Source organism: Helicoverpa zea, chromosome 31 (genome assembly GCF_022581195.2).
Source record: "Helicoverpa zea isolate HzStark_Cry1AcR chromosome 31, ilHelZeax1.1, whole genome shotgun sequence".
NCBI classification, from domain to species: Eukaryota; Metazoa; Arthropoda; class Insecta; order Lepidoptera; family Noctuidae; genus Helicoverpa; species Helicoverpa zea.
This window is the reverse complement of record NC_061482.1, coordinates 2,636,576-2,663,219: the sequence shown is the minus strand read 5'-3', so window position 1 is coordinate 2,663,219 and position 26,644 is coordinate 2,636,576. Positions and strand designations below refer to the sequence as shown.

At 37.9% G+C, this 26,644-nt stretch overlaps 1 protein-coding gene across 1 annotated transcript; it reads left to right on the top strand.

Moving 5' to 3' along the window:
- The first annotated feature begins 193 nt into the window (after positions 1 to 193).
- LOC124644935 (failed axon connections) lies at positions 194 to 26,279 on the top strand. The gene is made up of 6 exons (XM_047184627.1): positions 194 to 687; positions 18,401 to 18,536; positions 18,923 to 19,125; positions 20,881 to 21,018; positions 21,556 to 21,831; positions 23,224 to 26,279. Exons 1-6 carry the CDS (start codon positions 388 to 390, stop codon positions 23,299 to 23,301), a joined length of 1,131 nt encoding a protein of 376 aa, XP_047040583.1. The 5' UTR covers positions 194 to 387; the 3' UTR covers positions 23,302 to 26,279.
- Positions 26,280 to 26,644: the final 365 nt, after the last annotated feature.

The window sequence follows — 26,644 nt, the reverse complement described above, 5'->3', positions numbered from 1 at the left end:
TAAGCCTCCTTTATTATGGTTCCTAAAATTACATTTGTTTACTTATAATAATATTACATTTAATTATTTAGTACATTTTTCGAACTGCATTGGATCGAAATCTCTAAATTGGCAACATTGACGGCGTAACTAACTACAAAATACAAAATAGCGCGGGCCCAACCCAACCCTGCCCAGCCCTAGCGCCCGCCGCGACCCGCGCAGCCCGCAATACCGCCGCCCGGCCCCGCGCAGTCAGCGACACAAGTTAAGCAGTGGGGAACGCGCGTTTCGCTAACTTGCATTGCAGTGAATTATAATTAAAAATCTTTAGCGTTGCTCTTTTGTGTTAATTAAAGTGCGCGCGATAACTTATTAGAGACGGGTTCAAAGCATTTTGCCTGCAAAATGGCCACAGAAGTAATAAATAACGTTCCTGAGAATACCGAGAAAGAAAAGGAAGCGAAGGAGGACGCGCCGGTAGACAATGGACAAACTAAAGAAGATCCACCGGCAGAAAAAGTTGAAGAAAAAGCTGAGGAGAAGAAAGTAGAACCGGCTCCACCTAAGATCACGGTGCACAAAGCTAACTTCGAGAAAGACATCGTTTATTTGTATCAGTTCTCGCGGACTCCTTTGTTGCCGTCGACGTCGCCCTACTGCTTGAAAGTTGAAACATGGCTTCGTTTGGCCGGCATCAAATACGAGGTAAGAGCATTTACTGCATTTATTTTAAGTTGCTAGCGTGTTTTTAATTCATAATTTTTAGATTCATTTATATTTTCTGTCATAAATCTTCCATTCGCTCCGCTGTTGTCATTATTTTGAAAGTTCATGGTGTTCATATTCATTTGTGCTAAATTAAACAACTGAATGTGAAACCACCAACAATTTTTGATGAAAATAATTACGGCGAATTGGCTTTGCGATTCTTAATTTAAAATCGTTCAATCGTAGGGAATAATTGGTCAAAATTAAGGATAAGTTATTATTCATAAAAAATACCACGCTTTGGTACGGATGGAGTTACGCTATGTTACAATAGTAATTAATTATTTTTTGATATATCCTGGTTCGGTATAGACCTCCATGATTGCATTACCAGACGTCCGTCCCTAGCCCCCGCATCACGCCTGCGCAGTGCATTCATGACGCCGACTTGTCGAACCCACGGACGACGCCTCGGCGCGTGCGTCGACCATATTTCGCGCAAAACAACTAATTAACCAAATAACTTTTATTTTCACACTTACACCAATTAGACAATTTATAATTATGTATTTTATTGTTTGCAAGATAATTACTTAATTATTATTGTTTCTTATGGCGACGATTTTATTTATGTTAATGTAGTATGCTTTTCAGTTAGCTGTTATTTTCTATTTCTACTGGTTTTTCAATCTCCTATGATTTACTATGTCATTAAGTATGTCAGAATTTCAACGATTGCTAAAGATGTTCTAATGACAGCCGGGACCCACCAATTTATCGCGCCTTCCGAAACACGGAAGGACTCTTCATGAAAAGATGGTCACCCATCCATGGACCGATCGCGCCAAATGTTAAGTAGGTATCATCTTTCTTACTATTTCCAATTTAATTTCAAAAACTTTCCATAAACGGATTTAAATACACCAATGATAAGTATGAGGTTTTTCTTTGCGTCAAATGAACATGATCTTGAGTTTCGAATAACCGTCGCTTACGTACTTCAGCCGGGAACAGTAATTGGATATTTTTATTTGCGTTATTGAAATTTGTATCAAGGGGCGGTATCTCGACATAGTGTTTAGGAACGGAGTCGTATACCTACTTCAGGACCACCAGAATCTGCCAGGGCTGCGGGATAGTCCTATAGAGTTACCGCGGCCCTGGATTTTAGTTAGTAAGAGCCTGACACTCAACAGATAATCGTCAGAATACCTGAGTCTTCCGATCTTACTGTACTCGGTGGATATGTTGAGTCCGCAGTTGGCTTCAACAGAATAGTCGTATAGTTTACTGCTATGGCAACAAATCTAACTGATTCTGGCGGACCTGAAACTTACCGATTAGTCGTCAGCTCACATTGGTACTGAACTTCGTTTCTTGAGATAGGAGTTTTGTTCAATATTGCCGGACTATACTTGGCTAGCTTCTAGCAGAATATACGGTTAGCTCATTATTTCTCCTCACTAAACCATTCGCACTTTCGAAAACGCACATCGGCATAGATAATCCAAAAAAGGTCAATCGTCGGGTGTTTACGTACGGAAATCATATCATAGACAATTCGTATCCTCCTTTCTTGATTTCGCTGTTCAATAAAACTGGCCCTAATTCTTACGGCTATTGCTAACGGTGATTACCAAGCCTGGATAGGAACGGAAACGTTGGGTGTTCCGGTACGATATTCCATACGAATGATTGTTCACTATCAAATATTACCACTAAGCTTTAGACATAGAGTTTGAGTTTCCTAAATCCAACTCATAAACGCCTTAGAGTGAAAACTTCGTAAGTACAAAAGACGTATCTTCCTAGAGAGTAATGAGGTAAAGAGCAAAAATTTATTTCCGAGGTTTTCACTCGACGTTAGACAGAATAACAGTTCACTATCAATTTGATCTCGTTTCGCAAGCCTTCTTATAATATGCTATGTTAATTAATACCGACTTGGTTTTCGCAAAAGACAATAAACTGTTACGAACTGAGAAGGAAAACAAACAAATATTGACAACAATATATTCTTAGGTAACTAAGCATAGAACATCTCTTTTAGGGAAAAATAGAATAATAATTGTAACACAATATAAATTAATACGTTGGTTTATAACTAGCAACTGTGGTTTCACTTGTGTCCCGAGCTACTAGGGGATAGTGTAGTTTCCCAACAGTGAAAGAATTGTATAAATGGTCCAGTAATTTTGGGCATTAAAAAACAAACAAACAGAACATGTTTCCTCTTTATTATATTAGTACAGATTAAATAAATATGTACAGTATTTTAGTAAAATTTTCTGAGTACACCGATCAAATACGTTGGATGTAATAATAATAGACACGTTATAATCATCCATGTGTGGTGTAGTCTCGTTAGCCAGAGGGAGGGTGTAGGACGTGCTGTATCCGCCCGCGGCCATTGCCCTATAGTATTAACCTTGTTCATACATACTTACATTAACATACCATATACACTACTGAACAATAAAACTCGATAATATGTCACAGCCACGCCACAAAACATTCGCATAATTAACTAAATCGACTTTCATTTTAGGCTCGTCACTTATAGGCTCTTATAGGCACTTTTAATAATTCGCGTCACTAATTTGGTTGTAAATGTTATTAATACGGTAAAAATATACTGTTATCAGGACACGGCCTTGATATCAAAAACTTAATGTATTAGAAAGCAGTTGCTTGTTAACGAACTGTTTAAATACAATATTATTAGAATGATATATCTAATAAATAAGTTAATTGAATATAATAAGTATTCAAATATGTTAAATACAGCACAGGACTAACCTGCTTCGTAAAACTATTACAAAATTGTAAAATTAATTAGTGTGACAAATCGGTATGAGGACAGGACGTGAATAAGGTAACCATAGCGTTATTGGTGTCCAAGTGACACGGGAGCTTACGTTTTATGACAATACAGAGATATTTTAGTACGCATTATTGCTTTTCAAGATGGAGGAGGGAGAGCATTTAACGAGTCACCAGACTTCTGGAGCGTTCAAATACGCCAAGATACCCAGGCAGACATAATTAATTGTGTTCCAAGATGTCTTTTAATATGTTGAGGTCAAGATAAAAAGAGAAGCTCGTTTAATGTATGTATTTAATTGGCTAAGGCGAGTCGACTCACGAACCAATGGTTCCGTACTTTTTGCTTTAACTTTTAATAGAAACCGTAGACTTCGATGATTAATGCTTAATCAAATAATAATTGGTGCTGCTTGAATGCATCCTTTGTTAAGGTACATGGTATTCTCTGCGATTAGTCACTCAGACTCTCATATTGAAACTGAGAAAACAGATTTATCAATATTCTAACTTTACAAAAAAAAAAAAACGGCCGACTATCAGAGACTCTTGTGCATTGAAAAACCGGGACACAAATAAATAAACCTACAAAGATTCAGTCGAAATCAAAACAAAGACAGACAATAACTTCTCTGAAATGCGGGACCCTAACAAAAAAAAAAAACAACAGGCCCGCTGAACATGTGTTCTCACTACGAAGATCTGTAAGTACTTTGACAACATGATGCGCACTGAATGTACCACGGGCTCGCCACTCGCCCAAGTAGGCACAAGATAGAGTAGATAACACAACTTGTAGGTAAGTAACGCATGATCACTGCGGACTAGGGTCATTCAACTCCAAAGCTCCGATGGGCGGCGATTCAACAAATAGAGACCCACAGTTACACATTAATTTTCAAGATAGACGATAGTGAAATATTTGTTTAATATCACAACGTGTTCTTTAAGTTACAAAGAAATAATAAGTATACCTATTTTCTCACGTATCATGTTTTATTTGTAACCGACGATTTCATTTTACATGGTGCGTAATTGTAAACTTTGCTTGCGATTGTTTAAGCTTACACCCGATTTGTAATACTCAGGAAAATTGAAATTATACAATACCTAAATAATAAAATCTCGAATCGCATTTAATCTTTAATCAGCTCTATAGAACATGGTCTTAACAGAATCACTTAACGTCATAAAAAAAATATTTAAATAATCTTTAACTATCCTTCAAACTGCAAGTTCAAAATAAAGTTTTGCGTTTATACCAGTTTTCGCGATGTTGCCAAAATTGGGGGTATACTAGTTTGATAAATCGGATCATTTATGTATTCAAACTGTTCTCCCTTCGCTGTAAAACATTGCGTGTTGTTCTCTTAGCATGTACATAGTGCACCTATATTAAATAAATGCATAATAATTCAAAATAAACAGCTTGTTTGTATGTCAGTCTCGACTCTTGATGGGTGACTTATGTTCGAAGAATTCAAGTCTGCTGCGTCGTTAACGTAAGGTCACAATTACTAAGTATATACAATACTATGTATTGGCATCGGGGCAACTTCCATATTAATTGTTTGATAAACAGATTTTACAAAATGGTTATACATGAAGACCGTAAACATCCTTATTTAACGAACGCTTTGTTTAACTTTAAACTAGTTTACATCAGTTCTGTCCTTTTCATGTTTATCTTTTCCAGCTTATCTAGGTTTGAGTAGATATCGATGAGCTTTTGTTTCCGAATTCCAAATACGCACATCATTGCGGAGCTTTTCAAACTTTCTTTCGGCTATTTATATAATAGTCCGTGTGCTCTGGCACTGTTTTAAAACAATTACAAATAATAAGAAGGTCCTTGTGACCAGTTCTTTTCTTTTTGTGACCAGTCATAGCACGACTATGTCGTTCATTCATATTCTTATCATTCTTCGTTTTGGTACACAGCTTCGTCATGTTGGTTTTAGAAAATTTTTAATTTCATAAGAGACATTTGACTTGTGTCAATTATGAACTACTATTTTTCCAATGTCCAGAGAGGTTAATTTAAGGACGTGAGTAGGTAATTGCATTTAGGAAAACGCTTTGAAAACGCCGAGTCTGCCAGTGCCAACAAGCACTTAAAACAAACATGTGTTAATTAATGCGACATACTTTCATTCGAGCGCTATAGTTCTACGCGAAGAAAGTTCCTATTCCTAGCGAGAGCGAAGAGTTGGCTATAGGTTTATTCTTAGTATATATTTTGAGGGAAACATTCGCTATAAGGCTCTCTGAAAAAGTTTGACGACGAAGTTTGCGGAACTCGTTCGTCTATGTAAACTTTTTTTTGTGTTTGCGAACGAAAAAAAATTATATACTTTCTAGTAACTAATAATGGTGGAGGGGTGGAAGTTCTTTTTTTAAACAAAGTAGTACCTACAACTTGTCAGTACTTACTTAAAGCTGGTATATGCACATAGATAATTAAACGTGGAATAGTGCGTTGTATTGTGTGTAATCGATTTCGCTTGTGAGGCATCGGCAACAATGCGTTTATTATTCCCGCTGAGCGTCGTGTTTCATGTTACGTATTTGGTGGAGGAATGCGGCCCGAGGCTCGAGCCCTAGCCGCGACGCACGACGGAAGTGCGCCTTGCTTAATACTACTTTGCAAAGCTGTCTGATTCGTATTCGAAACAGATAGGCTCTATATTAGTAGTACTAACTAGCACCTGCACCGTTATAGTCCGACCTTCATTAAGCGTTATCGCAACGCTCCCCACAAGGAACACAGCAGTACCATATTTTTCACTGTGACCTAATTAATGAAAGTAGACACGTAACTCATAATAATTAGTTTGACTATTGTAATCTTTATTATTTGAAACGCGTTCCTAATGCAACATTAATTTTACGGGTTTGGGATACTGTTACCCGTTTTATGCGTCCAGTTAATTGTAGATTTTTGGAGCTCTTTTCCAGGCTGAAATAAGGCTTCTTTAAAGTTATTAACGATTTAATTCGTTCCATATGTTTTTCTCTAGTTATTTTGTCCTCCGTGGTTTTTCTACATCGGACACAAATTCAAAACAATTGACACGTATTATTTAATTGCAGATGTTGTAAAACCGAAAACTTTGTCTAGAACACTATGATTCAAATTCGATTTGAGTAAGTCAAATCGGTAACACATGTATGTTGCAATGTGATCGAGAAACCGCAGCAGCGAGTTAGCCAGTGAGCTATGAAATCGTGCTGCCACGGTATGTCGGCTGCACTTTCTCAAGTTCCGGCCAACACTACTTGAGACTATTATCATGAGAAGCTAGTCACTTACTGCCGACATCATAATGCCCAGGTCTTCACGTTCGTTTCTTAATAAGTCGGTCGTTTGCTAATATAACATATGAACTGGTTAACTGAATCATGTACAAAGCGATTGTCTTACTATTGTATCTGCAACGCGGACGGAATTGGTTAATTTTTAACAACCAAATATAACAAGGAAGTTGAAGAACAATTTGACACATTTCAAAACTTTCTTTACTGTATCCATGCCATGTTGTTGACTCCTAGCTAGTGATACAGTAGAAATAAGCCAATTTTCCACTGTCATGACCGTGCTTACACCATGAATAAAGGATGGTGGCTAACGGACCATGACTTGTAAACATTTCACTGCTGCACAGGAACTGACCTAATATAAAAATGACGAGCGGTAATTATCAGGTGTGTGTCACGTTCATGGCTCAAAACTACCTCTACTGTGGAATCTTGTTTTCATTTTAAAGTCTAGGTGTATATGCAATCAATGGAAGCAGGTGAGCCGGTTATAAAGTTGTTTATATCTTACGTACAACTAGTGTGACGTTTCATAGGAGCCTGCAAAGGCCCATTTTGAAATTAACTTTGGACTTTGAGATTAGCTTGCCACAGGCTTGTCATCTTGCCACTCTGTATTTGAGAATTACAAGAAAAGTTTTGCAATTTTATTCATATACAATTTACAATTCTGAATCGATAAAATAATGGTTATCTTTTGTGTGGCGTACAGGATAAGGTCTTAGTGGTTTTGGTTAGTTAAGATTAAGATAAACTGATTTTTATTCTTTTAATATCGGGGTGTTCAGGGGACGATGTTATTCCGAGACGTTCGTTTGATAAAGTAATTCTACCACGAATTCAACAACTGCTAGAAACCGTGATACAATGCATCAACGTTCACCCCAATTCAATATGGGACCCTACGATGATAATTACATTCATTAAAAAGTCGTGGTGGCCTAGTGGGCAAAGAACCAACCTCTCGAGTATGAGGGCGCGGGTTCGATTCCAGGTCAGGCAAGTACCAATGCAACTTTTCTAGGTTTGTATGTACTTTCTAAGTATATCTTAGACACCAATGACTGTGTTTCGGATGGCACGTTAAACTGTAGGTCCCGGCTGTCATTGAACATCCTTGGCAGTCGTTACGGGTAGTCAGAAGCCAGTAAGTCTGACACCAGTCTAACCAAGGGGTATTGGGTTGCCCGGTAAACTGGGTTGAGGAGGTCAGGCAGGGCAGTCGCTCCTTGTACTCAGCTACATCCGGTTAGACTGGAAGCCGACCCCAACATAGTTTGGGAAAAAAGGCTCGGAGGATGATGATGATAATTACATTCTGAAGTGTGAGTCAGTCATGAAGCTGAAAGTTCATCTATGTAGAAACATCTGTCATAGCAATCGGAGAGCCGCAAATAACAGCGACGCACACATACCTATTGACGCGCGCTTAGATAACAGGAAAAATATATATGAATGAAATATACGATGAACTGTTCATGCTGATGACTACGGAACAGTACCTGCGTGCACCCACGCGGACACCAGTCCTTGTACAGGAAAACGCCTCTTAGTCACCCCTTAGTGCATACCTAAGTAAACAATTGATGAGTAACGGTAGACGGTTTTATGTTAACCTTTTTTTGATGCGTAGGTTGGCATCTAAAAATTGTTTGCCAATGTCAGAGCATAAAGTGGAAGTCTGCTGGACTTTTGTTATTTACATAATCTACCTCTGGCCTGAAGAATTCTATATAACTATTCATCTAGTTCTTTAGATGGCAACACGAAATGAGAGGGGCAATAAATGTTCGTCATAATTCAAATCTTATTTGAATAAGGGTCGTATTGCTTGTACAGGGTGGCGCAAAATTAATCACCCCATTGAATTTGGAAGTAACTATATATTTTTTGTAAATGATTGTAAAACTCAGCTTTCTCATTTATAAAGCAGATACAAAATAAGGCATTAATTGATATTAAAAGCTTTTATTGTTTTGCTCAAGAACGCGATATTATAATATAGTTTTGGTAATTGTTACTGGTGGCGGTGCGAAACCACTCAGCTTAGCCTTTTTAGAATTTCTGGATTTTTCTTGTAGTCATAAACCAAGCCAATAAGCTTGAGACTCTTGAAGTTTACAAAGAAAGATTACCATGAGAAATACAGGAACCGTGCACTGGAATCTCTGGAAAGACTGTTCCAATTCATTCCAATTAATGGAAATAAAATTAGACATCTTTACATAATCCAAAAACTTTTAATTAATTACAAAAATAAAGCTAAATAACATTAGGTGAGCAATTTTGCGCCGCCTTGGTATTTACTGTACAAACGACTCGACGTAGATCACCATAAATAAGTTACGGGAGTGTCAGATTAGCCCGACGGACATTGTTACCATACGCATACACCGATACATGACCACTACCCCCATTTCCACTATCACATTTCATTCCTCGATGAGAACTCATTCATAAGCAGCATGCACTCGCAAACAGCATTTCTTAAACTTGTTGGTATTCGCAAAGTCATTTATAATGTCGGGACACCTTTTTCACACACGGTCGGTTAGTCCCATGGTAAGTTATTTATTAACTTGTGTTATGGGTGCTAACACAACTGATAAACTACATATAGCTACATATATACATATTTATAAATACATATCATAACACCACGGCCAACAAGCATGCTCATCACACAAATGTCGACCGAACCGGGAATCGAACCCGGGACCTCAGGTTCGGCGGTCCGGCATGATGACCATTGCGCCATCGAGGTCGTCAAATTTATATTTATGGCTATGTTATGCTACTACCACTTACATGTTATAAAAATGTTTTATTAAGCTTTACGAGTACAGCCGGTGTACCAGTATAATGAGTCAAGAACAGTATTTCTGAAGGTGAGCTAGTTAAAATATATTCCAGTCGGACTATAGGCCTTCGCAAGGTTGTTAAACCCTTATCACGTCCGCAGTAAAATATCTCCGTCTCTTTAGTACATGCTTGCTGCATTTGAGTCGCAAATGACTACACATGCAATATATGTCACTAGTAAGATACGAAGCTCTTTGAATTGCAACGTCATAAAACATAATTATTGAATTCCTCAAATAACTGTTTTCATAGTTATTTGAGCATGATATGTAGATGATACATGTAGTAACAACATCGCGTCTCAAGCTAGTACTTGCTTACGTCAATCAATAAACTGAACACTGAAATTGTAGTACAATGGCTGGATCGTTCCCCGAACGATACTGTTTAAGTAACGGTAGCATTGGTAGCACATTGTGCGGTGCGCCGATGTTTACACTTAACACACGATACTTAACAGTAGCGTACATTGTTAAAATTAGCCGTAATTCAATGAACGTTATTTGTTCTATCTAGCTGCTAGTTCACATATTTAGACAATCTGTGTTAAATAGCAGAATCATCGCTTTGAATACCTTTGTTGAGGGCCAACCCTCTCTCGCCGACCCAAGTTGAGAACAATCAAGACTTTTTTAACTTGATAATCGAAACATCCAAGATAGTTAAGTACCGGAGGCACTGCCGAAGGATTTTTAAAAGAAACCAAGGAGTCTTGACGACAGTTTTATTCAGACTAAAATAAATCTAATACAATGTTCCTAAGTCCTTTTCTCTACGGATGGCCGTCGCCGGGCGCTAGCTACCGCGAATGCTGTATCAGCGTAGGAAGCCCATGGCGGCTACGGCTAACAAGATGTTATAATGTTTGGGACAGATACTGCATGCATAACTAGATAGGTCTTGTGATTATTACATATTTAGGACAATACGCGTAACTTATTTCAAAAGATTGTTTAAAAAATGTTATTTTCAACTCCTGAGATGTTTTGTAAGCGTCATCGCGCCATTGTCATCTATAACTAAGAAATGTATCTGAAGCTTATCTTATAACAGTACGTATTAATTTCTTCACCCATATCTTATTTAGAGATTAACAGTGCCCAAATAGGAGTGAGTCTTGGTCTGTTGAAATTGTCATGATTAGGTGAGGGAACGCCTAGACGCGGGGGTCGGCAACCGCGAGGGCTTCGACCTGAATCTGATGGCGAGAGCGCCTGCGCGACCCCGCCCGGCAACACGCGGCCCGGCTGGCCATCGACCAACCCCGGGCCCCGCGCCCCGGCCCCCGCGGGGTGCGCCTGCCGCCCGGCCCGGAGCCACGAGCCCTCTACTCCAACTATACTTTAATACTCACTATTTATCTGTGTATGCCAACACACAAAAAATGCCCTGCCTCTAAGTATACACTGATAACGACCCCCGACAGACAGCTTATTTGTTACTTTAATAAACTAAGCTCATTATCCTCTACATTGTAGCCATTCGAACAATGTCTTTCTCTGTACGAATTTTGTAAGAATTATTTTCAGCTTATCATATTTTTATCGCCTGGAGTAGATAAACTTTTACTGTTTGCAATATGAACACTCTGTGTCAACATTTTATTTAACAATACACATAATTTTTCACATTATACATTTTTGTACATTTATACAACACTTTCTCTTTTGTATTATAAGTAAACAAAGCTCACGCAAACATGTAACAAAATTGCAGTTTTGTCCAATAATTTTCTTGTTGCTTGGCGAATGATAATGGCGAATACTGGCAATGCATATTTTATTTTATTGTTGATGACAAGTGACAACTATGTAAAACCTAAATGACACATGTAAGAATACAGCCAGGACTCACGTGTACAAAAATATATAAAAAAATAATTATTATATCGATGAGTCTATAATGTTGTCTCCATTTACTGATGGCCGCTCTTTGTTAAAAGAAGGATATCTAAATATGGCCTGGCCTCAATAAAATCAATAATTTACATTTTGCTCGTAACGTACAGAGGCATGTCATAAATTATTACACATGTCATTATTATCGAGGACAATTTCATCCATACGAGACCCTTATATGCATATACATATTATGAATAATAGTTGGCTCTTGATGTAGAAGATTTAATTCATCTATAATGATATATGGTATGATAGGACGTGATTGATAATAATAACTGATAATGATGGCCGGGGCTCAAAGTGATGAGAGGCGCGACGGGCGGGGCCGCTGCCGGCCGGTGAACCTCGCCAGTCGAAATCAATACAGCTGCTCTCCCCGCTGTCGGCGGCCCGCGCGAAGTCTGGAGCCCGTTGTCATGGATACCGTGCCAGATAAACCAAACGGTTACACCCCGCCGCTCTCACCCCCGCCCTCGCCCCGCCACACCCGCGCCGCCCGGCCCTGTCCCACCGAGCCCTATACATATTTAACTCTCTGTGGTTACAACTAACAATCCCAAACTTTTTTTGACTTTATACCACGTGGGATGAAGTACAAAAGACATCATGAGAAATCTTACAAATTATAAACTTTAACAATTTGAACAACATTGTTCGAATAGCAACGTGACCGCTCTTTGTGTGAAGAAACTTTACTCCCCTGATTAAAATATTATTAGAACCCGGCAAAGTAAGGGTCAAGTTGGAAACCTCATGAATTAAGAGTTTATGGTAAATAACAGCCGCACGGGTCGATCGAACACAAAGTTAAGCAACGCTTGGCGCGGTCGATCCGTGGATGGGTGACCTATCATGGTGAGTTCCTCCATGATTCGAAAGGCACGAAAATTGATGGGTCCCGGCTATCATTTGCACATCTTTGACAATCGTTACTGCTAGCCAGAAGCCAGAAAGTACTAAGAAAGAGTAACTGGGTTGAGGGGGGTCAGAAGGGCACTCAATTGCATCCAGTTAAATGGACTGAAAGTCGACCACATCATTGTTGGAATAGGAGGGATTGTGATGAATCTAGAGTAGTTATTTCATTGCTCTAAAATTGTTTTGATGGTGACAAAGATGTGATAAGAAGGGTCTTTACGTAGAAGCGCGGTAGAAGGCTTAACATAGGATTTAACGCAACGCCATAATTTACTGTTTGCCCGAATGAAGATGTTATCATAATTTATTGCCGTTTCTGCATAATTTTGGTAGATCGGATCTATATATGCTGGATCGTTTGATTACCATACCATTGGGTGGAAGTAAATATCTTTATATATATAAATGTATTATGTACATATTTATTTATTTATTTAACAATTTATGTACACAGTGAACATATAAAAGAAATAGACATAGCATAGAAATAGTACAAAGGTACTGCTTATTTCTAAATCGAAATCTCTTTCAGCAGACCCGTAGTAGGAGAGTTAGAATAAAGAGAAGTAGATAGACTGTGTAAAAGGACATAGTAAAGATATATAAATTACACACATATATATATAAAGCAAAAGATAATACATACATACAAAAATACATATTTTATAAAATGACTCTATGAAGAAGAGGAGGACAAATAGTAGCTTTTGAGTTTCTGTTATAATACATAATTAAGATTTGTCCAGATTCACACCACGAGTTTCGTCCCACACAGAACTATTGTTTAGACCCACATTTTATTACTTTTCGAAATAATAAAAGCGAATTATAAATTAATTTTACTCTTGTTTAGCCCCATATTTTGTTTATGACTCCTCTGTTGTTATGAAACATTCCATAGTATCAAAGAAAGTTATCTTCTTGTGTGCTTAAATCTTTAAAACTACGCAACGGACTTTGATGCGGGTTCTTAATACATTGATTAAAGAGGAAGGTTTCAGGGATATATTTTTTAAAATTTTAGCATTTCATCCGTGCGAAGCAATATATAAAATGTTATTTATAGAAAAGTAGCGACCGGGCGGGTCATGTTACAGTGTATAGACGAGCATAAAAATCATTACAAATGTTTTGACTTATGTTGCTTTTCGCAAGGTTTTATTCATGTTACTTTATAACATAGGCTTTACAATTTACATTCAAAAGTCGTAGGGTTTAATAATTTTTTTGGTGTCTACCGATGCAAATTTAGTTCTGCTGGTACTTAGGAACTGCTGCGCAGCTAAACAGCTAGTTGTAAAATCTGAAACAATATAGGTATATGAAGAAAGCATTTCATAAGAATAATATAATGCTGGCTTGCCTTCCAAAAATCCGGGACTCTCCGGGTCATTTTGACTGGTGGAGACAAAATAATAAATTAATAGTAAAAAAAAAAACACTAGAAAAGACGCCTGTATAGTAAAAATAATTACAAGACTTTAGCAAGTCCGAATACAGCTGTGATACGGTATTATCATGAAGTTCCAGTTCACATCTTCCGGCTCCATCATCAGATCAGTTCGACGTTGCCATATTATTGTATTGTAGTATCAGAACTACATACAGCTGCCAAATTTCATAGTTAGTTGAACATCAGGAAAATAAGTTAATAAAAGCTTACATAGGAAATTAATTTATCAGCATGAGTCTTTGAACATGTGTGCTGAATATTTTTTATTACTACGTATTAAAGACTTGGAATGAACAGTCATATCAGAAAATCATTGAAAAACTTAAATAAAACAAACTCCACAAAGCTACTGACGGTGGGCAGATGGTAGGAGAGCCTGAATTAGTGAAGACCTCGCTCCTTTATGCCTCTTTGAGCTGCCGTTTTCTTTCTGATGCTACCAAAATAAAATTAAAAAGAGACCTGAAACCGTATAAAATAAACTTTTTTTAAAGACCGTTAGGGTCCGTTCAGACAGACCGACTCGGAGAGGAGAGCAAATTCTTAACACGTTGAAAATCGAGTACTTAGTATTTGAAGTAAGGTTTATTTTTGCATGTGCACTGGTTTTGTCATTAGGAATGCTCGTAGGCGCTCGGTAATAAGAGGAGCCGACCGGAGCCGACCGGCTCCGATGGCGTACTTTTTCTCGGTCTTGCAGACATATGGCTCCGATTGCATCTCACGCAGCCGATCGGAGCCGATTCCGGTCTGTGTGAAAAGAAAAATGCGCGCCGATGCTCTCCGAGCCGGTCTGTCTGAACGTACCCTTACGGCCCTTTCACACGGCAGTCCAGTTTTTTGCAGGATACCGTTTTTTGCAGGATCCCGTTTGATCGCAAAAGATATTATATGCTAGTGTTCACACGAGCAAACCGCATGCAGGATCCTGCAAATTGCTGTTCCCGTCGTAATATCTTTTGCGATCAAACGGGATCCTGCAAAAAACGGTATCCTGCAAAAAACTGGACTGCCGTGTGAAAGGGCCGTTAGGCCGCGTTTCCATTGACGCGGAGCGGGGCGGAGAGGAGCTTAGCAGTGCACAAATTGACCAATGACTATGCTTGAAATCTCCGCTCCGCTTCAATGGAAACAGTACGAGCGGGGTGGAGCAGAGCTGAGCGAATATTCATACATCGAGGTGGTGCAGTGCGGAGGACAGCGAGCATTGGGGTGCAGAGCGGAGGACAGCGGGGCGGTACGGAGCGGTGCGGAGCGGGGCGGTGCGTGACTCGCGTGCAGTGTGTCAGTTGTCTTCGTTACGTCACTAGGTGCATTCAAAATCTTCATCGCTCTTCTCCGCCCAGCTGCGCTCCTCTCCGCCCCTCTCCGCCCAGCTCCGCTTCAGTGGAAACACTGACCACTTTTCACCGCTCTTCTCCGCCCCTCTCCGCCCAGCTCCGCGTCAATGGAAACGCGGCCTCAGAATACCCGCTGCACTCAAACAGTCGGCCGACAGTTGGCATACAGACGTTGATATGATAGGTAGACAGCGCCTACGTCAAAAGTACTACTTTGTATTTCACTGACAACTTGCAAATTTATTTTTGCAAGGCGCAAAAACTCATTTTTTTAAATTTTATTAATTAACTAACATCTGCCAGCGACTTCGTCCGTGTTAGATTTGGACGTGCAAAAAGAGGACGAAATAATAACCAGCCTATCCAATTATCTAAATCTATGCGTACATACTACCTAAATAGCAATAAAATGTAAACAATTAATAATTTGAAACTTAAACAAATATTTTTAAACATTGTCAAAATAACTAATACTTGCCTATTTTATAAAATAACAACAAAAGATGGTAATTTTAAGTTTGATGAAGATATGTCTCTATAGTCGTCAGTAAAATTATTGTCGGTCAATAAGGTTGAACACTCTGAACGTCTTAGTTCAAGTTCGTTGCTCAAAAATGATCCTTATAGCATGACTCCATATCCACGCGTGATGGCTTATTACTGTATTTCGTGTATAATTTTGGTGTTCCTTTACCGATTTATATGATTCTTTCTTTATTGAATAAGTACGAAATAATGTTAACTTTTTTTAATTAGTGTCAGTGAGAGTATTATATACGTAATAATAGACAAATATAAATAGAAAGCTTCGAACTGATAAGCTATCGAGAGTTACAAGTGTTATTGTGAGCCAACCATAAAAGTTAGACATATGCTGCCATGGTATATGTATGTTTTACATAATTTTAAGGAGAACATTTCCGTCATACATGTTTTCGGTGTAGCTTTAACCATAACGGCTGCACACGCGACGAAAGCTTAAAAAATGGAGTAACTTCTCCCGTTTTCCCAACATTTCCCTTCACTGCTCTGCTCCTATTGATCGTAGCGTGATGAAAAGTATCCTATAACCTGCCCAGGAGTATGAAGAAAAATTAATTGTACCAAGCTTCGTCAAAATCCGTCAAGTATTTTTTGTTTCCATAACGAACATACAGCCAGGCAGACAAAAATTTTACTGATTACATTTTTGGCATCAGTATCGATCACCCCCTAATAATTATTTTGGAAATATATTCAACGTACAGAATTGACCCATCTACAGATTTATTATAAGTATAGATTAATAAGGTAGCAACTCTGGGTGAAAAAAAAAAACTCAATACTTTTGCGCCTTTTCTTCGCACTGAATATCTTCAAGTAGCAATTCGTAGCAACTAATGGTAGCTGGTAGCAATTAGGTTGCAACTCTCTATATGTATTTCGAGAGGATCGGTGAAGAGTGACAGCTAACTACACTTTCATACATATATCTTGACATCTTAAAATAAATACCTGATCTTTGTACACTTAAATTTTTATGAATCCTAACAGTGGTCGCTCATGTGTTTTTATTCAGATGACGGCTACTTACGTACTTTTACATTCCTCCCAAAACAACGAATAAAATAATATAAGATGTGGCGTTCTCGGATCTTTTTTCGAGAGTTTATCAGAACCAGATATAATTTGTTGAATAGACGAAAATAGTTAAGGAAAACGGCATGAACAAATCGAAGTCCCCCTCCCCTCCGCGTGCTTAGTTCGCACTTGACCGATTTTCTCATATAACAGGAATATTGGTTATTAAAAATAGATAGCAATATCCGGTTTCAACAAGTTTTCTATTAAATGCTTTCCTACCTTAACTGTTTATTGACTAGCTTGGTCTTATAATAAAATATTTGCGAATAAAAGTACCGTTTTCTTTCATAGTGACTTGTGGCAAGATTAATTCATTTTTCTCTGCCTTATTCATTATGTAAGTTTCAGTTAGTTATTGTATTGTACACGTATGAGTTATGGTTGTGGCACGGGAATCTTTTGTCATGTGATAAGTAAAGTAAAACTGATGATTTTGATGAATTTTGCAAGCGTATAGAATCACACGCATCATATCGCAACGTATCTTAACAGGTGCAATATGAGCGCGTATATTTTCAAACAATGCCGCGAGTACCGTGGTTGTAAAATATTTAAATCATCAGAAATTGACACTGAACATAAATATGTGTGTTCAGATTTAAAGATCTTCAGCTCTTGGGCTTACGTGGTTATCGTTTACGTTTTCTGTTATATCAATTTCCCTTGAGTCGTAACTTAATATATAAAATATTGATTTTTTTTTTTAATTTTGAATAATGAATATATGTTGCCGTCGGGTTACCAGCCGTATTAGAACCAAACGGCTTGGCGCGCGACGACGGTAAGAGACCAGACGGCATGTCGTTATTCCCTTGGAAGATGGGTAGGCCTTTAGTATGGGACGCAACCTGTGTCGATACTCCTGCGCCATCACACCTTCCAAGTTCTGCGTGCTGTGCTGCTGCTGTCGCTGCGGCTGCGGAGAACCTCAAGCGGCGGAAATATAGTGGCCTTGTCGGAAACTATATTTTCGAACCGTTTGGGGTTGAAACCCTCGGGTCATGGGGTCCGAATGCCCACATTCTATTTAAAGATCTCTCTAGGCGGCTGGTTGACGCTTCTCGTGACCAGAAGGCTAGCTGTTACCTCGGACAAAGAAACAGCATGGCGATCCAGCGAGGTAATGCTGCCAGCCTCTTGGGCACGCTCCCAGTTGACAGCGATGGGGACGAATCTTTTCACGCTTTTTAGTTTTTTGTTTTACTAGGATAGTTTTTGATATTTATTGTAAATATGTATTGTAAATATCTATATATAATAATTAGGTATTTTTGTTGAATTTTGTTACTGTCATTATTTTTATAAGCGAACACTATAGCTGAGTTGTTAATGAGCATTGCATCTAGTGCGAATTTTTAATATTTTCAAATCATAAAATGCGACTGCATTTCTCTTTACACAATCTAAAATTACCACACTCGCTAAGACACAATTTGATAATGCTTATAAACGACTATATATTTTCTTTACAGAATGTGGATCACAAAGCCAAATTTCGATCCAAGAAGGGCCAATTGCCTTTTGTGGAGCTGAATGGAGAAGAGATCGCAGACAGTACCTTCATTATCAAGCAGCTGTCAGAAAAGTTCAATAAAGACCTCGATGCCGGTGAGTAAACTATGAATAAATATCATCTTAAATACAGAATCCATCTACGAACGATAGATCATCATAATCAAGTATAAGTTCACCATCATTGATATAAGGTGTTGTAGTATAAAGCATTTGTTCTTTGTTTGGTCCCCAATATACATATGTTTTCAACAAACTTTAAAGTTTTCTCTATGTAGTATATATAGGTAATTAGGTTGTTACGTGCGTCATCGATGGAGGCTGGCCGGGGCTCGCAGCTCAGTATTGATGTTTATTATATTCAGCGGAGGCTAACAGGAATTCCGGCCGGGCTGAGTCCTAGTTCCCTAGATATTCTGTGCCGTCGCGCATGTGCATAGAGGCTAGCTGTCCTGCTTGATATGACCTGATTGTTATTCTAGCTCTGACGCCGGAGCAACGTGTCGTGGCTCATGCTATGATCTCTATGGTGGAGAACCATCTGTCTTGGGTCGTTCTATGGTGGCGCGCTAAGTATCCTGAGAGTGTCATCAAGGGGTATCAAGTGAATCTTCAGAACGCGCTCAACACTCGGCTTCCCAACCCGATACTGAACTTCTGCTACAAGCTGACGGCTGCCCGAAAGGTATCTACGCTTACTTATCACTTTATTGTGTTTGTCTGTAAACAAAGAATGTTACGCATCGTGTCTTGATAATTCGCTAATAGATAAGTTTGAATTTTAAAAAATTGATTTACAATTTTTGAGGAGATTTTACGTGTAAATAGGTCACATCATTATTAGAACATTGAGATGTAACGTTTGATTGATTAATTAAATCAAATGATTAGCAGAGTCTTTGTTACCACTAACTAAACCTGGTTGACCTCAACATACAAAGGTTGACCCAATTAGCAAAGGATGCTCAAGGACGATCCTTGAAAGTGCAGCAACATATCCCATTCTTTGTTTTTCCTTCAAGTAGAAGAAAGCAACAGTTTTCTCATTTTTCGGTCATTGTGCGAAATAGGTCAAAGGTCACTTACTGCAGCCAATGTTTCAAGCCTTTAACGCAAACCAGTTGCTTCGTTATTACCAAAATAGTATCTTGGTATGTTTGACGTTGTGCGGATCTTTGTCTTGAGAGAGAGGGCCGCCTTTTACCTGTCTTGGCAATTTACAATAAAAGGGGTCGTCTTATTAGTGGATTTGTAGGTGCAGGAGGTAATTCAGGTTCTAGAACTATACGTAGTCTCTATCGATCGCTGGCCCCTGGGCAAGTAGACAAAGCCCCAATAGACAAAGGGACCTAAGTGAAGGGTTAGGGCATACCTTTATATGTGGTGAGAGTACTAATAAGCCTTATTGGTTTTTTGCTAGTTACATATTGTCAGAAGCCACATCTCTTAGAACAAAGAGATGTGACCTCATTTCTGTTCAGGATCTCACAACATATCAATCGTAGGTTTAAGCTTAAGTTTTAGGCGGCTAATAGGTTTGCTTAATTTATCAGGGTCTAACGTTACGCCATTCATTTTTTTCAATACTGGCCTTTGTTTAAAAGTTTATGACCTATTTCGGCCATACTAACGATCATTACTGATACACTTGAATTCATATTTCTATAACTATTAATATTCGAAAATTATGCGATGGAAGAGATAAATTAGTTTACATATTATACATATATTTACAATACATTGTACCCAGTAGTAAATTAAAGCTTCTTCTTCCTTTACTGGACAGTAAAGACGACAAGTGCAAGTATTGTCAATTTAATGCTACGAGCAGTTTAGTTTCTGATCTAAATAAATCCCGTACTATATGACTATATACTATATACTATATCAAATCTTCCTTTGTTACCCTGGAGACTGATGAAAAAGGTCTTTGTACGTTGATGAATGAAATCTTGATAATCTGCCGGCGGTGAAACTCTATAAGGGCTAAAACAAACGATTGTACTTGAACATAACTTGAACCATAATTAAATTTTTCTTTAAAAAGATCTGACGTCAGCGCTTTTTAATAACGCAGTGCATTTTATTAAAAGAAGCTCTTTGATAGTAAAAAGTCCTTTGACTAGTTTTCTGCACTTTTTATAGCTTCGTTTTGCCTTGTACTTTGTTACTTTCTTTTTCGATCTAACTTTTAATATTACATATTTCTTTATTTTCGGGCTGATTCTCGTAGTTTCACCCGTGCCTCGTGGAAAGTACTTCCTGTCCCTGGATAGAATATAGATACATAGAAGAATATACATAGATAAACCAAATAACCTGGGATAATAGTATACTGCTTCTCAGCCTGGAAATAAAATAAATCGATTCAGTAGTTTAAGAGCTTTTAGAGTACAAACGAATAAATATTTATAATGAATATTTTGTATATTACTTTCAGGGCATGAAAAAAGCCAAGGCTCATGGCATTGGAGTGCACTCCCAGGAAGAGATTCTTGAGTTTGGTAAAAATGATCTGCGGGTTCTTTCGGATCTTCTGTCAGATAGACCTTTCTTTTTCGGAGATGAGCCGACTCTTGTAAGTATACTCTACCTACATACATACATACATAGATTTATGTCCATAATGAAAAAAAAAAGTCTAAGTAACTGAAACAATTATGACAATTATGACCAGTGCCATCTGTTGGGCCTGCAAACCAACACAAATTCATCAAACTACAGATGGCATTTTGCAACGTCACAGTAGTTAACATCATCTCTTCCCAACTATGTTGGGGTTGGCTTCCACTCTAACCGGGTGCAGCTAAGTACCAGTGTTTTACAAGATGCGACAGCCTATCTGAACTCCTAAACCTAGTTACCCGGGCAACCCAATACCCCTCGGTAAGACTGGTGACAGACTTACCTGCTTCTGACTACCCGTAACGACTGCCGAGAATTTAATGGCAGCCGGGTCCTACATTAACTAGTAAACATATATTAATAAATATTTTTAAATGTGAATAGTGAAGGGTGGGCATTTTAGGGGCTGTCTTATGTAAATCCTTGACGTTCAAAAATGCCGTTTAGCAGCCAAGTTTGTATAAACGATTTTTGATTTTGATTCATCTAGCTGGACGTGGTTACGTTCGCCAACCTCGCACAAGTCCACTTCATCGACAAAGAAGTGCAGCACCCATTGCGAGATGCCATGAGCGAGATGTTCCCCAACCTGGTGGGACTGGTGTCCCGCATCAAGGAGCGCGCCTACAACGACTGGGATGATATCTGCTCCACCCTGGATCTGAACGCGCATCTCCCGAAGCCGGTCAAGGAGGTGAAGGAGACGAAGGAGGGCACCGGCCCGGCTGAGAAGCAGCCCCTGCCCGATGAGCCGGAGAAGGGAAAGGTACGTTTCAATACTTTTTTTTCTAACCTACGACTTAACTATCTGTTTCTACATTTCACCAGGCCTCTGTCACTCTCGGTACTTGCGCGCGATAAATGCCTACCGCTCGCTGGGTTACCGGTAGCCCCACGCGGCACAGGGCGCACAACAGTCACACGCGCCGCGCGCGCTCCAATATTATTATTTTTATTTCGTGGCATGTTATGCTGTTGGTTTTTATTAGGTTTTTTAAGCTACCTCACAAACTGATGGATTATTTTGAGTTGTGTTGGTTTATATGCGACTATTGTAATATTTAGAAACATTTTATATGTATGAACTTATCTAGTAATTCTATTTTTTTTAAAATAAATTATTACTTATCTACTTTATGATTTTAACAACAGAGATCATTAGGTACTTATTTTACTTTAGATACCTACTTAGTTATATGAACTGTATTGTGAGTTTTGTAGCTCAAAACACATCTCGAGTGTAAGTAGGTATAGTTCTGGTCTAACTTAATGACGACTCGGAACATTACGCGTGTCGCTACGCAGAAACCAATTTTAGGTATGTATCAACACTCGACGGAGTTGTACCATATGGGGTATGGCATTTGTGCTCGAAAAATAGTTGAAAACCGCCTTTGATTTTGACGAAAGCTTTACTTAAGTACTTACCTATGCTTACGTATTAGGTAATATTTAGTAATATGTACCCATCCTCCATTTTAGTAGGCAATACAATAGTTAACTAAAGAAAAATATTCTTGATATTACTTTTTATTTAAAAACTCAGTTTTAAAAAAGGCTATTTTAAAATAAGCGTAACTTTGTTTTCCTACTTAAATATTAAAAAATTGTAAGAAGCAACCCTAAGCACGGCCACGGCACGGTTGCGGTCACTGAATAACAATCAAGCGCTCGAGCTTTTAAGGTTCATTTTATAACGCAGCTAGGAATTTGTAGGTAGTTGTGGAACTTGTAGGTGCTTATAACAGTAGGTATGGACTTTTTTGTATGGAGTGATTTATCTGTTACGTAGTAACTACATATTATATAATCTGTGATTTCACATCAGAGGAAGTGGATTAGCTGAGATGTGTCCCCAGAGGTACCATTCTCAACTCTTGTCGGCTTTCTTGGATAAGGATAAAAAGTTATGACTTGGAACATAGTCCAATTTCGTTGACAACATGACCATCATTTTTTTTGTAAAGTAATTTTTAAGTTGAAAATTGGACGTGATTATAGTTAACAATTGTCTTGAGAGAAATTAATGTTTATTTTGGCCGCGAATTTGGGCCTAAATACTACAAAAATGATGTTTTTTGAGGTGAAACTTGTTTCCTAATCAAATAATAGTCTATTGGTCATGTTTTCCGTTCTGATTGAGTTCTTATCATTACAGGGAGATGAAAAAGAGAAGGAATTAGAAAAGGAGGCCGACGAGAAGGGCAAGGAGAAGGACAACGAGAAGGAGAAGTAAACGAACACCCAGTGTACGGCGCTGCAACTCATATACCGTAATAATTAACAAGTTGAATTATACTCTTAAGAGTCAGACTCGTAGATTCTGTATATTGTAAGTGTGTAAATCCATTTGTCTTTCCCGTTACTTTCAGTTTAGGCGCGCAGATGCGTCCCCATCGTAATATTATTGTGGTCTCCATTCTTATATATTATAAAGAATTCACTTATTGTGTCGAATATGTAATCGTTCCGTTTCTACCTATATTTACGAATGTAGTTTGTGTAGTCAATGCTCTAAGTGTTTAAAATAATTCATTAAATGTTTGGATTCAAATCAATATTGGAATAAGTACTGCAGTTAGGAACTTACAGAATTAAGCAAACATGTAATCAAACGGTTTATAAAATATTGTCATTACTTGGAGCTAGTCCAAGGTCATCGCCTCGTCGTCTCAGGTACGGTATGATTGGAGCCGGCGTCAGCAGTCTGTTCAACAAAAGTACTGTGTCCGAAGTTCTCGTAAAAGATTAGGGGGAGAAGTATAGTGCCAAGTTGTTTCAACATTCATTACGTTATTTTAATAATGATGAACTATTATGTTGTTACCATGAATTCGCAGCAAAAGTAAAACAGGGTCTTCGCACCCACAAAATTTGAAATCTGGGCTTCAGGCCAAAGCTCTCTTTCGTGAAGCGTCGTATATTCGAGATGTAATCACAAATCTCATTCCTCATTAATATTTTGGCGTCTGTCCTGTACAACCTTATATCATTTACTCTACTTTGTAAGTCTAGAATATTTGATACCAAAAATTGGCTGATTTATATAAATTGGTATGAATACATTTCTTGAAAACATAGCTCTTCAATTCTATAGAATGAGCTTATGTGTATGATTAGACTGTTTTGAGATTCTTGTACTTTATTGGTTTATACAAATAAAAATTTACAATTTACAAATTTTTGATAATCGAAAAACCTGGAAGACTGTTTTTCATGTAATTAATAATTCATAGTCCATAAAGTTTTGATATTGTATTAATTGTTAAGATTTAGAAAGAAATGTACTCAAAATTTATAGGATTTATGATGAATTGCATTATGATTATTCAGTCGATGTCTATGGCAGTCTTCGTCAAGATACGATAAAGGCGCACAATGTACTAATAGTACTCAACTAGGCACAAGTCATCGTTCACCATCTCTCACGACTGACGAGAAAGGACCACTCGTGGTCTATATTATATTAACCTCGTGGTATCTTGGCGTTTGTTACACACTTATGACACTTCTTTCTCGTTAGTAAGCACATTTTTGACATTATATTATATTTTTTTTATTATAAACATTATGTTTTGTTATCAAATACTCAGTTAAGACTGTTATTCATTTTTTTTCGTTGGTTTGGTTCAAGCCACTACGACTGAATAATTAAATGATTGAAAAATTCTTTATTTTCAGAAATGTTTGTAATCTAGGGTGGACTTGAGGCGTTAGGCACTGAAACAGGCTTAAAGCTAATTACTAGATTTAAATAATTAAAGTACATTCCAGTTTCAGACTACATTGACACGACTTGTATTGATCAACATCTCAGTACGCGATGAGTCGAATGGTTAATTTTAACTTGTAATATTAATAAATGGTTTTCGCATCGTGGCTTGATAGTAGAACGTCGATTTTAGTCGGTTTGTAGACAAGCACAGGGTTACCTGTACTTCTAGTTCCATCTTTACATCTCGATTTGATGTTAGGGTTAATTCGTAAGATAGGTTTTGAAATTGCTACATGTTAATGTCATATAAATGGTAATTAAATAGATTAATAGTTATTACACGTAATCAATATTACGTTAGCGTAAGAGGAGTCGCTGTTGCCGAAAAGGCCCGCTCCGCTAATAATAATAGAGAGAAAAAAAAAAACACAAAAAAGACAAAAAAAAACTTTTTGTTTCCGAATTTGTTTGTATTATGAATACTTAATTTGAATTACCGGGGTAAGGTTGACGTTTTTTGGTCCCTCCCGCAACTGCTGACCACCACTGCCATTAGGAAACGAAGTAAGGAATTAGGGAGTAAGAGTAGAGTAGAGAGTGATGTACTACACCAGCCGTCGCGTGCATTCGACGTAGTTCGCGGCAAACCAGCCAGCGAGGTGCTGTGTGGCCGCGTTCCATCAACTCATTGTGTAGATATAATGTTATAATGTTTTTTAATAATAAGGCTGAAGTTTTATCCGACCATCTCGAAAGCCTGTTTCAGTGCGATGCGATGTGAGACGGAGCTGGCTTGCGCTGTTGAACTCGAACCTCGGTATCGAGGCTCGTCCTGTCTGCGTAGTTACGGAACTTCTGAGGGTAAATTCAAAATGACAATGTTTGCAAACATAGCGATAGGAATAATAGTTTAAGTATCACCGTAATATTATTATCATAATCTCATTGTAATGTGTTTAATGGGCGAGACAATAAAGAATGCAAGGATTTGGTTTACAACGGTTACGTTAGCAAAGTTAAGTAGCTCACAGAGATGGATCCGCAGACTAATATACGTTGAAGTATTCATAAGGATGCTCACTTTATTGTCTCTTCATAGAATATAATATGTATTCGATATTATAATCGTCATTACATTATTATTCATACTCATATTAAAATATTGTTGTAAGTTAGTAACAAATTAATCGTAATTACTCTGATATATAATTTTAAGTATTTCAGGTATATATGTTTATACTATTAAGAAGTTTAGGAGACCTTAAGTAAAAGATTGATTTGTATTATCTATAGTTACGTTTTTCTGTAATGAAAATTCATTCACTTATTATAGTATTTGTGGTTTTCAATTATTGTGTCAATATTTAAACTTAAGTATAAAGTAGATAGAATGGTTCGCCATAAGAGAAACAACTGAGCTTCGACGCGACAGTCGACACAATACTTTAAGGATTTCAAATGTAATACCTATTTGATCGCCATTAAATGTATATCTACAACTCAGATACTGCAAAGTGACCCGGTGTGACATTATCTATTTCATATCGAGTTATGGAGCAGGTGAATTTTATTATTTCTCTCCTAAAAATATCCTTTATCCAAAGTTACCTATTCTAGATTCCTGCGCAATTTATTTATTATTGATGACTGACTGAAAATTATTTTCACATGGTCCTGATTCTGAGTTTATGGAGTTAGGTACAGTAGGTGTAGTGTGGCTACTAGGCCGATAGATATTTTGCTTACCTTAGGTACCTACCATCATTATACCTAAAGGTCTTACCATTATTTGCTGTCCCTTCAGATAATATTATAGGTAGTAGGTAATTATACTTGTGCCAGCTGTTATACCCGCTTCCTGAAT